The sequence below is a fragment of the Pteropus medius genome, unplaced genomic scaffold (genome assembly GCF_902729225.1).
Source record: "Pteropus medius unplaced genomic scaffold, Ma_sr-lr_union100, whole genome shotgun sequence".
In the NCBI taxonomy this organism is placed as follows: domain Eukaryota; kingdom Metazoa; phylum Chordata; class Mammalia; order Chiroptera; family Pteropodidae; genus Pteropus; species Pteropus medius.
The window spans coordinates 117,998-134,463 of record NW_024352149.1 but is presented as its reverse complement, the minus strand read 5'-3'; the positions used below and the strand labels follow the sequence as shown (position 1 = coordinate 134,463).

Below are 16,466 nucleotides of genomic sequence, written 5' to 3'. Positions count from 1 at the left end.
ATACATTATATGTAATAAATTTATATAAAATACAATAAAAATAATTTTGTATATAATACAATAAAAATAATACATTCCAGAAGGATTAAACATTTAAGTGTTAAAGATGAAACCATGCAGGTATTAGGAAAGAACAAGTGAATATTAAATTACAGAGGACCTCCTTGGAAGGTCTTCCCAAGTATGACAAAGGTAGAGAACACAGTAAAAAGCTAAGAGATCTAAATACATAAAACACTCATCACCATCAAAACAAAACAAACCAGAAATGTCATCTAGGGATAAAATATATTTAATAACACATATGAGAAAAAATTAGTAAATGTTCATAACGTAGTTTAACATTCTTCACCTTGGCTGGGCAGCATCTTGGGTCTGTGACTTCAGGGAAAGTCATCACTCTGAGCAAGCTAGACAAGTCTGCTGGCCACCTTCCTCAAATAGTCAGCTGAGGCTAAATACACCATGTCACTCACCCAGCTTTTACCAGTTAAAACGCGAGTCATTGCAACCCTAGAGCAGACTGCCGCCTCTGTTGTTCTGCACCTCCCATAAAGCTCTCTGTGTTCTCCCACCTCCCACACCTTGCCACAATTACCCTCTAGACATGCTCTACTCTGTAACCAGCAAATGCTCCTATATCACTAACCTCTACGCCAAGCTTTCCCACAACCACCTTCTGCTGACATTACTTTCCTTTCAGACCTTTGCAATTAAGGTTTTCTTCAAAAATAAATTGGCTAAAAAGTGGATGCTACCTCTTTGCTCTCCATTTATCCTTCCAGGTAATTGCTTTCTTTCATACTTTTTAAAAAGCCAGCTCTTTGGAAACTCATGTTACTTAGGATGCTGCGTTCATTCCTCCCACTTAATGAACTCTTACTTGCTCGCCCTCAACCACCCAAAACTTTGGCATTCAGTCTACCCTAAGCCTTTCCAACATTCTGTAGCTTCAACATCCACATAGACTAACCATCCATCACCCTCATCTCTCGGTTTCTTGAACACCTCCCCTCCATTCCACATCAAATATCACTCCCAAGATCACAATTCTAATTTTGATACCACTCATAGCTGCTGCTTTTTCAAAATTACTAATTTAAGGTTTCTACTCTTGGACCCCAACTTCTCCTCATGTTTAACTACTACTGTAACGTTCTTCAACCTCATCAAGCCCTCCAGTGCTAATCCCCTACTTCATCAGTCCTCCTTTCTTTATGACATACTTTAAACAATTTAAATCCATGATCCATCACTTCTTTCTTCCCTCTGTATTCCCTTTCTCTTCTCCTCCTTTCTACTCATTCATTAAATATTTATTGGGCACCTATATGCCAGGCACTGGCTTAAGCAATCCAAGTACACTGCTGAACAAGATAATATCCCTAGCTCCATGGAACCTACATTTTTGAGAGAAGACTGATAATAAACAAGTGAATAAATAAACAAGGTAACATTCAGGTATGATAAATGCTACATGAAAGAAATATAAATGGTGTCAACGAACAGAGTGACAGGAGGATAGAAAGGGATAAGTCAGTGGTCAAAAAGCTCCACCAAGGATACATGATCTGAGACTGAGAAAAAGTCCTGAAGTAGGAGCTTGCTATTTTCCAAGAACAAAAAGAAACCCAGTATGGCTAGGGAGCAGTAAATGTAGGGAAGAGTGTTATTAGATGAATTATGAGAGCAAGGGACCCATGGAGAGGAGTCTGGAAGGAATGAGAAGCCGCTAAAAGCAGAGGAAGAATATGCTCTGATTAAGGATTACCCTTTCACAACAGTCTGAATTCCTTTTATCTCTGTATCTTATTTTGTACTTGTTTAGTAAAACTCCAGTCAAGGATGATTCCAGCTATCTACTTCATTTTATGCCTGCTTGAGAAGGTAATGTAAAGAGCAGATTGATTCTACCACAAATTCACGATCAGCATCATCAAATGGCCTCAGCATCTCCAGTAAATTCTGTTTCTTTTGGTCTCCACGATGATTCTTGCCAGTCCTCAGTGTCTTCGAATTGTCCGCCCCATTCTTCACCCATCACTCTTGGCACATGACTTAATTTTCTACTTCAGAGAAAACTGAAGGCATCAGAAAGAAATTCTTTTCTCTTCTCTATATAACCTAGGCTCATTTGCTCCTGTTAGAGCAAATATTTAATTTCATTCTCTTAACTGGAGTTTTATAACTATCTTTTAAGTATGCCTAAGGACTTTCCTATTGAAAGTAATAATAAGGCTCTCCCTCTGCTCCCACGCAGACACCACTTCCTCAAACTGTCATTTGGTGCTGGTCCACAGACATTGGCCCACCACAGGTAAGCAGGGAAGCTGAGAGTAAAAATTTAAAGACTTACAGAAATTTGACAAAATAATTTTACGTCTGTTAAATGTAATAATGAAATCTTTGGACTTATATTTTGTATATCATTTAAAATTTTAATTTTCTAATAATTGATTAGTATAGTTTATAAAATTATTAATCGGTAATAAATTAAAAACTAAAAAAAAAAATCTTCACTGTGGATATGAAGCACTATTCTTACTAATGTCCTCATTCTCTCATAGAAAAAACTTGTCGAAGAACTGACTATACTTGAGTTCTTCATATCCATTTATTCCTCAACTCATTACAATCTGAATTATGCTCCCATGACTGAACAAAAACAAGTTACTCCATGTGTTCTGGAATGAACTGTATCCCCCTAAAATTCAGTAAGTCTTAACTCCCAATACCTCGGAACGGCACTGTGTTTGAAGATAGGGCTTTTAAAAAGGTAATTCAATAAAGTCATAGAGTGGGCCTTATCAAATATGACTTGTGTCCTTATAAGAAGAAATCTGGACACACAGAGAGAGACACCAGACACATGTGCATGCAGACGGATGACAATGTGAGGACTCAGTGAGAAGGTCATCTGCAAGCCATGGAGAGAGGCCTCAAGAGAAACCAAACCTACTGTCTCCCTGATCTGACATCTAGCCTCCAGAACTGTGTAAGAATCAATGTTACATCAGCCACCCAGTCTGTAGTACTTTGTTATAGCAGCCCTAGTAAACTGAGGTACCATGTCTCTAAAGCTAACGAGGTATTCTAGTTCTCACCTTGGCTGACCTTTCTTAGCAGTGTCTGGCATTTTGACTATTCCTGCCCCTTCTTGAAACATTTTCTTCCCTAGGCTTTCAAGACACTAGAAATTTTATTTTATTTTTTTTTAACTTCCTTTTTAGCTAATTCTTCTGTCTTCTTTGCAGGCTTATCCTTTCCTATAAGCTACTGAGTAACAGGCTTGGTTGTCCATCTTGTCATTTTTGTCCACGTTATCGCCTTTGTGTAACCTATTTCATGCAGGGCTAATATAAGAGCTGTTTTTATCTAGCTCCCCACTTGACATCTTCACTTAGATAACTCAATGAGTCTAACTCAACATTATGTCTGCAGCCAGACTTATCTCTTAGCATTCCCTTTGATAATGTGGTACATCACCACCCTTTTATTTTCCACACCAAAAGCCTAAGAGTCATCCCTCTCCAGCATCATCCCCCATATGTAATCAATCACCAAGACCTTGTCGATTTTACTCTTCCCATCTCTAATTCATTCATATTTCTTCACTGCTATCACCCTAGTCCAGATTACCTTCATTTTCTGTGAACTACTATATCTCTTATCAAGTCCATCCAGATACTCTTACTTCCTCTCTTCTCTGTTCTTATCCACTTGGCCATCTTTTTGAAACACAAATCTAATTATGTCATCACCCTGTTTGAAACGTTTTCATAACTTCCTGCTGCACTTAGGATAACATCAATATGGTCCTGCACAGTCAGGCCCCTATGTAGTTTTCCAGTCATACCCCATACTTTTGTTTTCAGTGCTCTCTAGCCACTTTCATTTCTTCAAAACCTGCCAAACAGGTCACGCATAACGACACACTTCCTCACTAAACCCATCCCCATTAACCTTTGTCTTTCTTCAAACAGTGGCTCTATTATCAGTGTCACAGGAAGGTTTTCTTTGATCTCCTTGATTAGGCCAAAATCTCTCCATTATATGAGTCCACAGCACCATGTAACTTTCCTGTTTTCATTCATACTTACATAGTTGTAGTTCTACATGTATTTGTGTGAGTATTTGATCTTCCTTAGTAGAATGTCACCTCTACAAAAGGACAAGAACTTTATACCCAATGTCAAACAAAGGGCAAAAAACAGTAGTTCATCAATAAAAATTTGAATAAAAGAAAAAATGAATAAATAAGGCCTCTTATAAGTCAATAAAAAAGACAAACACAAGATTAACAAAGAATTAAAATGCCAGTTTAAAAATAACCAATAAACAAATGTTCAGCCTTACCACTGATCAAAGAAATGTGAATGTAAAATGAGTCTTTCCACAGCCATTAAATACATAAAAATGATAATACCTAAGACTTAGAAATATAGATATTCTCATATTAAATTGGGAGAATATAAGTTGGTACACCTTTCTGACAGTAAAATCTAAGAGAAACCTTAAATTTTTGCAAGTCTTTAAAAATTTACTTTTACAAAATCATTAGGATTGCACAAATATTTAGATACCAGAGCATTTACAGCAAGGCTGTCTACAATGGCAAAAAAATAAAAATAAAAATAAAAGGAGAAAACAAAGCAAACGTCAAAAAATGAGACTGGTTAAATAAAGTATGTGATAAATCTATTTTAATGTAGCTATTAAAATCAGTCCATTTAATAATAAGGAAAGTTATGCATGGTATATTAAGAGAATGAATTAGGACTTAGTATGACCCATTTTTTGCATAAACAGTAAGAATCAAAATAAGTTCGCAACTAGACTGCTGCCTATCAGAATTACCTATAGAACTTTAGGGTCCATCCTATAATTCATTTCAGCATAGTATAACACTATTATCCTAACATTATCCTAATTTGAGACTTTGGTTTACTATGATGCTTTTAACAACTTCTAAGACTAAAGATCTGCTATACTTAAATATTTTAAAACAATGCTATAAAATAAAAGCCTAAGGGAAAAGTCTGATTAATCACCTGGCTTCAAGCTGGCATTAATAGGTCTGGCAGCTGCTGCACTCATCTGCTCCCGTCGAGGATCTTGGTAACTCATTTTGCTAATAAATTCAATTGCAGCTTCTATACTTCTGTTGTTGGTTTTCTGAAGAGCTTGTATAACCATATCCTGGTATGAAATTTGAAAAAAGGAACAAAATTTAAGTCATATTTAATAAGAGGGAAAGAACACTATGAATTCCACTAGACAAATCCATAATTATGAATAGGCTCCCAAACCATAATATTCATGTCTTATTTGTAAAACTACTATAAAAATCCATACATTCTCAAATTACTAAACAAAACAAACCCTCAAATCCTTCAAATGTTTCTTTAATATTTTCACCTCTATGTAACATATCACTGTTTTCTTCTAGAATTAATTTCTTCCAGGAACAATCACAGCAATGTGATTCTGATTATTACTCATTCTTAATTTCATTTTTATATAAACAAACAGACTATCAGACTGTTAAAAGGTATCATTGAAAATACTGAAAACCACTTTTTTGTATTGTTAAAACATTTTATTAAACACCTTTGCCACAGCATTACTAGTAAAAGAACTATGTAGTTCTGGTTCCTATCCTCCTAGAGCTTACATTTTCAGAGAACTTTATTTATAAGAACATAAATATAGGAAAAATGGTGGAAGAAAAACATTTAGACTATATATGATTACGTGAACACTTTAGGAGGCTAGATGATATGACAGAAAAAGCAGAGTTTGGAATCAAACAGAACTGATTTGAGTTCCAGCAACCCCACATTACTATGCTTTTGTTTTTCATGCTTAGAAGCAAAAACACACTCCAGTGATTGTAAATTTATATGCCCCACTTCAGAACTGTGTGAACTTTGGCAAGTTATTTAACATTTCGGAGCTCAATTTCTTCATCTGTAATAGACTCACAGAACTGATGTGAGGATTAAATGAAAAAACATGTAAAAGCGCATAAGCATAGTGCCTAGAGCTCAGATGTGGGCTGTCCTCCTGCTCTGCTCCTAGTCATTTATGTTATATGTAAATATAAATTATGCAGTAACATGCAGAAAGTATACTGACATACATTTTTCAAGAGGTAGGCAGCTACTTACTTGTTCTAGAGGATTTAGTATTTCGAGTAATATTTTTAAATGAGAAATGGCTTAGTAAGACTCATGGGTGAACAGGCTACTGATAGATGATCCTGCTATGTGAAACAACTGGAGACGAGTGTGAGACCAAACAAAAAAGGTAGTGGCAGAACCGTGTTGCCTACTCAAGATCCATTCTCCCTTCCTTGGAAAAAGTTACTGATTGGGTAGAAGTTTTCCTTATAGCTGCAGTGACCATAAAACCACCTGACCAATGAGATAAAAGCAAAGATTCTGAAAAAAAAATGTCACTATCTCTGCTTTAGGCACTATCCTGTTTCCTAGACAACAGATATGCCATCTGTGCTAGAGCATATTGTCACCAAGAAGAAAAATTCAAGAAACTCCTAAGAGTCATTGGTTCTGAAATCTTTAAGAGGCCAATGCTAGCTATATAATCTGAGTAACTATTTTGTTTAAAGCATTGTTTGGATTTTTGTTAAAAGCAACCCAACCCAATCCTTAACTGATAGAAAGGTATAGTGTGTTCACATTTTATGTCAATCAGGCTTTGCAAATTTGTAATGAAATACAAAGGAATTAATAAGTCTCACTTTATATGCAAATTTAAAATAATATAAGTCACCCCAAATTGAAATTCACCAGGGAGTCCTTAAATTTAAAATTGCTTAAGCCAACTGAACTGTACCTATATTTATGTTCTTATCACACAGCAGTGCCATCTCAGTTGGTAAGAAAATTGGCACCCATGAATCTTTTCTCAATATTGTGGGAACCATATTCTTGTAAAATGCACCAGAATTTCAGCCTGTGATTCTAGGGATAATTTATGCTGGCTTTTATTTTTCAATATTTATTCCTATATGTTAAAAATATTTTTAAATCAGTAACTTTGGAGTAGAAGTCTTATATGATAAGAAAACATTATGTCCACATTACTATGCTTTTGCTTTTCATACTTAGAAGCAAATACACTCCAATGATTGTAGATTTATGTGTCCCAAGAATGCATCAATCCTATTTAACATTTATTCCCATGAGGAAATTAATCTTGAAATATTTGAGGTTTTAATTTTACAGAGCCCCCCAAAAATATTTTCAAAAAACTAAAACTATCTTGAACTTGGCATAGCGAAAAATAGATTAGAGCTTAAGAAATGATATAAATAATAAAGTGAAAACTGGATAAGGATTTTCAACTGCTAAGGTGGGATCTTGAATAAATTCTGCAATATAATGAGAAGCTATTAGAATTAGTGATTCAAGGACGTAGCAGAAGTAAACTGCCATATTCTTTGTATCATCGTGGGTATAAATAATACAATTTACTTGGACAACTGAAGATTGATAAATGTCTAAACGCTTTTAGTAAAGATTCCTTAAGGGGTTATTAATGTCATAAGGTGACAATTTTGAAGTGTGTGACTGTAATAAAGCTAACATATCTTGGTACCGAAAAGCAATTATTGTTATTATTGCCAAAAGATAAAAGAACAGGGCACAGATGAACGCCTTAGATTTCTTAAAACTGTCTACATTAGGAAGAATTTTTAAGTTCCTTAAAGATATGGAACATGTTTGATTAACTATCCTGACTGATGAGTTCACACATACATATCAACTGAGGTAGCTTATCTGACATAACACCTTACCATTTAAGAGCCTTTATAGCTGTGTGGTTTTCTAAACTCTCCCTAGCAATATATAAAAGGAAAAAATAAGAACAGTGATTTAGCTGTGTCTTTATTCTTCACCTTTTGGCTAAAAGACTGGGAAGAAAGTTCAGTATTCTGGAGAATCTCCATTCAAGCCATTTCCTGAATCCTCCAACTACTAGCCGAAAAAACATCCCAGGTCCTCTCTTCCTCTCTGTCTTCTCATGCAAATCCGATATTTTTAAAACACTTATGCATAAAAATTATAAGAATATTAATCAAATGGATTAATAGAATGAGCCAGAAAGAATAATCTTTTTTCTTCCTAGTTTAATCATATATTTCCCTTTCACTATAATGCAAACTTAGATTTTCATTTTTAAAATATAGAGATATCTGCAAATGTGCTCACCAAAATATTAACGATAGAAAAGAAGAGTTAAGGGTAGTTATCTTTGTGTTGTGGAGCTAAAGGTAACTTTCATTTTCTGCTTTATACTTCTCAATTTTTAGCAGGGAACAGATATTACTTTTATAATCAGGAAAAAAGTTCCTATAATTTTGAAAAAAAATTAACACTTGATTATTCATATTTACATTTTCCATGGCCAATTTTCATCTAAAATGATTTAGGCCACCTAAAATATTCATATAATGTATGTTGTCATGAATTACTTTTACTAATAACAAAATATGATTAAATATATGTGCTATAAAAAACTTTTTAAATAAGTTCTGAAAATAAATATTAAAAACTTGGCATAATTAACATGAATTGAAATTTCACTAAAATAAAACTTTGAAATTCCTGGAGTTGAGCAACATGTAAATTTTTAGTTTTTGCGAATTTCAGATTTGGGCCTGAGAGTGATATAAACCTAAGTGCTTAATGAAACCCCTGATATTTCTTCTTCTGTACTATAAACTTAAAACTTCCTATCCTTAGAGCTGTTATTTCTGCAATAGCCATTTAGCTCACCAGAGCTCCTCTTATACACAGATGTCCTTACCCTGCCTTCACCTGTGGCTTCCTTCAACTGCACTTCCACTTTGACATTCTGGTTTGACCTTTTAAATTCCAGAAACCAGAGAGAAAACTAAAGAATAATTATTGTGTTTTAATAATTAATGGAATTGTGAACAACATTCTTTGCTGATAGAGTATACAAATCTGCATACATGTTAAATTCTCTCAGAGGAAACATTCAAGCAGGAGACCACTTAAAATGTGTTACTTAGTACAAAGTAAAAAAAATCCTTTCTTTTGTCTTTGAAAGTTCTTACCTCATCAAATCCAGCAGCTTGTAAATCTTGAAGCATCTGTGGATTAACTTCTGAAGTATTCCGGCTTGTTTCATTGGCAAATGGTTGTAGAGAGTTTCGAATTTCCAACAAGGCTTTATGATGAGTCCCAAATTTAGGTGGATTTCGGACTTGTCGAGGATCTTCAATTGACATTTTATTCACGTTATGCTCAGCTTTAATGGCATCGGATGGTTTGGATAAATTCCTAAGGGATTCCCGAATTTCCTGCAACATCTGCCGGCTGCTGCCAGTATAGTTACTGGCAGGAAAGGTCTTAGGCCTCATTTGTCTATATCCTTCTGGCTTTTCACTCCTCTTCATGAAAATATCTATATATATAACCCACACACAAGACTTCTGTAAGAGCTACTTGATAGATTCAGAGGCTTCTTGAGAAAAACTGAAAAAGATCCTTTGCAGAAGTTCGCAGGAATATTAAAATTCTTTACAATTTAAATAATTAACCCTATAAAAGAAAAAGATAAGTAAAAGCTATAAAGTGATTAACTGATAATGCAGTATCATGAATTAGGGGGGGAATTCCACTCATGTAGGAGTTAGAGTCCTAGGTTATAGTTCTGGCTCCACTATGGACTACTCTATGACAGAAACAAGTTAGTTAACCTATCTGTGCCTATTTCCTAATCCATAAAATTACCTCAAGTAGTGGTTATGATGATAAAAAATAATTTCAAGAGTGCTTTAGTAAGCATATAAAATTTATACAAATGCAAGGGATTACTAAGTGAATAATTAATACAACGGGCAACCTCTTATCAACTTCACCTAGCAGCTCCAATTTTAGATTTTACAAATTAGACTTCGAGAATAAGATTTCTTTAGAAAAAGGAGTATTGTTGCTTTAAAAAGGTCTTTAATCCACTAGCCTTTACTCTTCAAAAACAGATACCTAGGTTTACTGCCCAAACTGTGGACTGGGACTCTAGAGACAGTACACTTATTAATAATGGGATGGAGAAAAGACCTCTGAGGACGACATGCCCTATTCTTCATTTAATGCATAAATGTACATCCAAAGTCTACTTACATGTCCTCACTGATAGAAAATCACTAACTCAAGAAAGCCATTCCATTTGTAATCTACACAAACTGAGAAATGTTTTCTTTATGTAGAGCATCATGAAACCTCACTCAGTGCATGCTGACAGCCTGTTACTGGGCTGATGCTAAACAACTTTGCCTATACCCTTAGCTAACTATCCGAACAGCTCTGTGAGGTAGGTTCACTATCTCTACTTTGTAGATGAGGAAACTGAGGTTCAGAAGTAAAATAGTTTGTAAGTGGTATACTAGGATGTGAAACATTGATAATTTGATAATTATCATCTACTGGGAGCCTACTTCTGTTCTCATTAGCATAATCACCACTCCTGTTACATAAAGATGTCTATAGACAGATATAGATATCTCCTTGTCACTTAGGTACCAGCCCTGTTTCCTCAAAGACCCTTCCCTGGTCACCTAATTACCCTGTTTTACTTTTCTTAAACGTTCTTATCACTATCTAAAATGATTTCACTTGTTTTCTTGTTTATCGTCTATCTCCCCTCACTGAAATAAAGCTCCCTGAGAGGAGAGGACCTTATTTGTCTCTTAACCACTGTCTGTGCACCACGTGTATCAGAACCTGGACCACAGTGAGTACTCGATGAACTCATATGTCGAACAAATGAAATAGACACGTGTCTCCTAAACATCCCCAGTTCCTTTAGCTGTTCCCTAATTCTAGTTATGCTCTTTTGGATACACTCTAGTTTGACCAAAAAAAAAAAAAAAAAAAGGCACAGCACTTATAATGGAAAAACAAAAAAAGTATTCAACTACTTGTTAATTATTAGCAATGTGGACTTGGGTATTTAATTCTCTCAACAACTGTCTTCTAAGGGACAAAATGGTTGGAGTAACAAGATTTACCTTGTTACCTTGAACACGGTCTAAGACAAACAATGCAATACAATTAAAGAAACAGACACATAAGTGCCTGAAGATGTAGGATGTTTCTTGCAACACTATCTATAAAAGCAAAAGATTACATCAATCTAGATGCTCATCAATAATTTTTCCAGTAATTCATAGTATATTTATATGTGATGAAGCAGCTGTTAAAAAGAATGATGCAGTTCTTTCTAAATGTACTGACATGAATAAATATATTCTTAAGTAAAAAAGGCAAGCTTCAAAACACTACATATTAAATAAAGCCATTTTCTACTTTAAAATTAGATTCTGGTGATGGTTGTAGGGCTCCATAAATATACTAAAAACCACTGAACTGTATACTTTAAATGAGTAAACTTCATTGTATAAATGATATCTTAGAGCTGTTAAAGTAAGCCTTCAGTTCTTAAAATATTTATGAACATTACTTATATGTACACATACATGAATATCTGCAGCAGGCCTGAGACAGGATAAATTCCTGAAGCAGACCACCAGAGGCAGTTTCCTGATGACTTCACCTCAATTATCAGTACTCTCACGGTACAATTGCTGAATTAGTTATAAATGGATCAAATTCTACTTAATATGCATATTTCCCCATTTTGTAAAAACAAATATGATGAAGTTTGTCATTGTGTTACTGAAAATTACACATAATCTGTCTATAATATAACCCGATCTACTGATAATTACTTCATATATGAAATTAGGACAGCTTGTGCTTTCATGAAAAAAGATGGACCCTAATGATAAGTATTTTTCCCCCTAAGCCTTCTCAAAATATTAATAGCTTACTAATGAATTTTTCTAGATTTAACATTTAGCTCACCAGTCTAAAATTGGCAGAATTCACCTTCTCGCCCTTTTTGAAGTGAAGATATTTTCTATTTCTGGTTCTGGAACCTATCATTTCTCCACGATGAAGGATTCACAATAGTGGTTGTGTGATCTCACATGTTCTCTTAGTATTTGGGTTGCCTTTCATTTGTAGCAGCTAGGCATTCTTTTAGTATCTTATGAGTTTCAACTGCTAGCTAACCATCATTTTGTTATTCTTCCCATTTCCAAGATCATTCTTGGTAGAGAAGGGGAAAAAAAAAAAGCATAGTTTTGCTTCTGTCAGGATACAGCATTTCCTTCCATGCCCCTAAGAGAGGACCTGGTAAGCAGCAGGCTGTGCAAAAAAATCTGTTGAACTAATAAATGCAGGTGACCTATCCTTTCTTTTTACTCTTAAGAAAATATAATGCTGGGTGTTTTTCTAATTATAAAAAGATGCATTCTTATTAAAAACTTCCAATACTATATAACTATGTAAAGTAGAAGTCCCTAGTAATTCACTTCCCTCAACAGAGATAATCAGCTGTTGTAGGCTAAATAATGGCATCCCAAAAAGATATCCATCTCCTAACCCCTGGGATCCACAAATGTTATCTTATTTGGAAAAGGGGACTTTGAAGATGTCTTCAATGACCATGCAGGTCATATTTTGAGATGGTAGCTCCACCAAATGGAGGGAATGTGGGTCCCTAAGCCACTGGATGGCTTACTACTGACCCCCACTGGACTTTGTGTGAACAAGATAGGAATCTATTAAGTCATCGATATTTTATTTTATTTATTTTAAACCACAAAAAGGCCTAATATTATTGTGGAAGTAAACAGAGACTAACCCAAACAAGAAGAGTCTATTTATTCAGAGCTTGTTATGTCAAGGGAGTCAGCCGCCGTCACTTGTGTTGGCAGAGAATCAAAGGCAGGCAGGGAAGTGGAAAAAATTTATACGTAGAAAAAAAGGGAGAAGGATTCAGGTGTGCCCTGATAGTAGGTTGCTGCCAGAAGAAAGCGGAGGCCAGCTAACTAGAAGCGGGCACCCTATGGAGAGCACATTTGGCTTTCTCTGGTTGGTCTGGAGTTGAAAGCTGGCACTTACTGACCAAGACCTGACTGTGTGGGCCTATTACTACTGAGGCACTGGTTAGAGTTCTGTTTTCATATATGGTGTGGCCGTGGCCGATCTGTCTCTCATTATCCTAATACCTAGAAGCAAGGTGCTGCTACAACAGAAAACTAATATTGGTACCTAGAAGTGAAGTGCTGCTATAATGAAAACTTAATATAGATTAGTGGTCAGGATGAGGGCTTCAAAAAAACTGATACTGGGGGCTAGAAAAACGGAGAACCATGTTTTACAGTGGCAAAATATTTGATATAGCTATTGCCTGTTATAACTTATATGGTGACAAAGAGCCTACTGAACTTGTTCTATGAAAAGTGAATCTTAGAAGTGAATGTTGGCTATTACTGGCTATTTGGCAAAATATTATAAATAAATGATAAGGTCAGGAAAGAAGCAGCTGATTTGCAAGCAGAAATAAAAAGAAACAGAAAGAGTTCAGAAATGTAAAGTTTTACAGGGCTGGAAAAGCAGCTTGCTTCTAGACTCCAAACAGGAGGAGATGGGATTAAAAGGCCTTGAGCACAGATGCCCACAGGAGCCTCTTAGCTAACTAAAGTACCTCAGTGGTAAAAATCACGAGGGTATGGCCTGCCTTCAAATAACCAACTAAGAAGAAAAATGGGAGTTCTCAAACCTTTGGATGAGGTTACTACATATGTGAACTTTGGTTATGGTTACTGACACATGGAATTGACTGGATCTAAACACATCAGAGGCTTATAAACTTTAAGGAAACCATGTTTTGTTAACCATTCAAGCTCAAACTAAAATTTTGACTATTCAAAATTTGACAGCCTTGGGCTTTCAACTTTTATCAGCAGTAATTTTGTTGAGAAAGATGTGCACCTTCCAAAGAAGGAATATCCCCGCAAAGCTCATACTTTATCTGTGGCAAAGGATGATATCTGAAAAACAATTCCTAGGAGGCCCTCGGAAAATAATGGCGAAGGGTCACAGAGAACGATGGATGAGAAAGTTCCTCCCAGATAATAGAATCAAAGTCCAATCAAGGACTCTCTCCTACCTCCAGGGCTGGTTGCTTTCACAAGATTTGCCTGCAAAAATTTCAAAATTACTATAGATCAAGAATTGCTGCTATCTCTCATTCTTCTCCTTTTCTAATAGTGGTGCTTATTTTGGCCCTCCCATCCTTGTTCTACCATTGTGTACTGTGGTGAGTGAGTGGGAAACTGAAAGGGAGAACAAAGATAACTTCACAGGTCTCTGGACCAAGAGGAGCCATATCCAGACCTGATGGAGAGATTACTGGACATAGGGACCACAGGACCTATGAAGATAGCTATTGCTACTTAGGGTCCAATATGCTATCAAAAAATAATATAATACTATGAATGTCTTTCTACTACAGTAAGGAGTATTTTCTTGATTCTAAGATGCATACTTTTCTCTATTCTAATATTTCTAAAATTGAGTATATCTTAAAAATCAAGATTAAAAAGTCTGCCAACTCCAAAGTAGCAAAGTTCTAAAATAGCAGACAATGCATATAGCTAAATAAATAAAAGGTGAAATTTCCTTGTCACTTCAACTGTATTATTTTCATTGGCAGCAAGCACTAGGTATGGTTGAATCTAGACCCTTGTTTAACGCTCAAAATGTACTCAAAAAGATTCCACTGTGATGTAGCATTACAGACTCAGAAACCGTTTGTCACCCAATTGGCAATGCAATTAAAGGCATAAACAATTGCCGAATGTAGACAAAATGACAGAATCCTCAAAGGTGAGAGAGGCTCTTATGAAGCACAAGCACTCAGACATGAAACATCTGTCAAAACGTTTTGAGTTATCTTCAGAAACATTAATTTTCAGCAGTAACTCACTCATCTAAGGGAAAAAACAAAACTAAGCAAAAGGAAGACAAAATCCTATATTCAGTATGCCTCAAAATTATATACTCAGCCATAAAGACAAGAGGTTCAAGACAATTAGCTAGGGTTATCAAAAGAAGTATGTCACCATGATGTTATGTGTTAACTACCCAAAGCCCAGAAGAGTCAGAAGAATCAGATTCTGAATGTGAATAAAGCTGAGTAAAATTCCATCCTGACTGCAGCATGCAATTGAATGATTAAATGTATGCTACTAAAGGTTAATAACAACTATATTTATTTTCTTTCTCGTGAAAAATTCTTAATAGATGGTTTGCTTTAGACTTAACAGTGTCTCAAAACTGAAAATATGACAATTCAGCCTTATCTTTTTAAACAACTATATACTGAATTACAACATGTGGATGTACCATAATTTATCTATTCCCTACTACAAGGCATTTAGGTTGTTTCCAATTTTTTTGCTATTATAAATAATGGTAAAATTCTAGTTCTAAGGGTGGGTGGTGAGTTCATGGAAGTTCATTTTATTATCATTTATAGCTTACATGTGTATAATATATTCCTTGTACATATCAAAATTAGATAATAAAAAAAAATACTGCAATAAAAATTCTTGTGCACACACCATCAAGCATTTCCCTTAAGATAAATTCCCAGAAGTGGAATTGCTGGGTCAGAGAATGCATACTTAAAATTCTGATACTTATTGTCAGATTGCCTCGCAGAATGGTGTGCTAATTTACAACCCCTCCGACAAGGTATGCTCAACACTGACATTAACAAATCTAAGTAATCTTTGTTAATACAACTTGTAAAAATTCAAAATAAGTAAAGAGACGTTTTAAAAGAACTCTACAAGGCAAAACAGTTTACCTCTTTAACCCATGCTACAGGTGCCAGACCAGTCTTCCTAATAAACCCTTCTGTTCATGTCACTCCCTATTCTGAACATTCAATGATTCCTTTAACTTAGTGGTTGAAGAAAGAGCTCTGGAGTCAAACGATAGGAATCCCAGTTCTACCACTAACTAGCTGTGTGATCTCAGCAAGCTGTGCTTCAGTTCCTTCATCTTCAAATGTGGGCAATAATGATCCTACTTAATTGGGTTATTTTGAGAGTCAAATAACTTTAATATGTGTTAAATGTATTAGAATAAGTGTTTAGAATAAGTGATCAAGAAATGTTGTTATCTTACTTCTTTCCACTATCTTACCCAGACCTCCCACTCTCCCTGTGTACCTTATACCCTAACCAAGCCAAATTACTTGTTCTCAGCTAACATACCTTGTGCTTTTCTATTTTCATGCCCTTACTCATCCTGTTTATTCTTCTTGGGAGAGCTCCTGACATATTGCTTGTTGAAACTACACCCAACCTTTAAGTTGCCAAACGCCTCTTTCACGAAGCTTTCATTAAACTGTTGTTATCCCTCTTCTCTGAACTCCAGATGCACTTTACATGATCAAATAAAATTTGGTTTTGCCCTATTCTTGTACTTGCCTTATTTTTCCTACCAGATTACAGAGTCACAAATCATAAAGTGGGGTGTGTGTGTGTG

General features: G+C 35.4%; 1 protein-coding gene across 1 annotated transcript in view; it reads right to left on the bottom strand.

Moving 5' to 3' along the window:
* Positions 1–16,466, bottom strand: part of LATS1 (large tumor suppressor kinase 1) — a 42,406-nt gene that overhangs the window by 23,471 nt on the left and 2,469 nt on the right. Inside the window, exons 2-3 of the mRNA XM_039846916.1 lie at positions 9,110–9,596; positions 5,052–5,199 (exon numbers count right to left, since the gene is read on the bottom strand). Of these exons, the coding sequence (XP_039702850.1) occupies positions 5,052–5,199; positions 9,110–9,451 (490 nt within the window). The 5' untranslated portion in view covers positions 9,452–9,596. The remainder of the gene's footprint in view (positions 1–5,051; positions 5,200–9,109; positions 9,597–16,466) is intronic.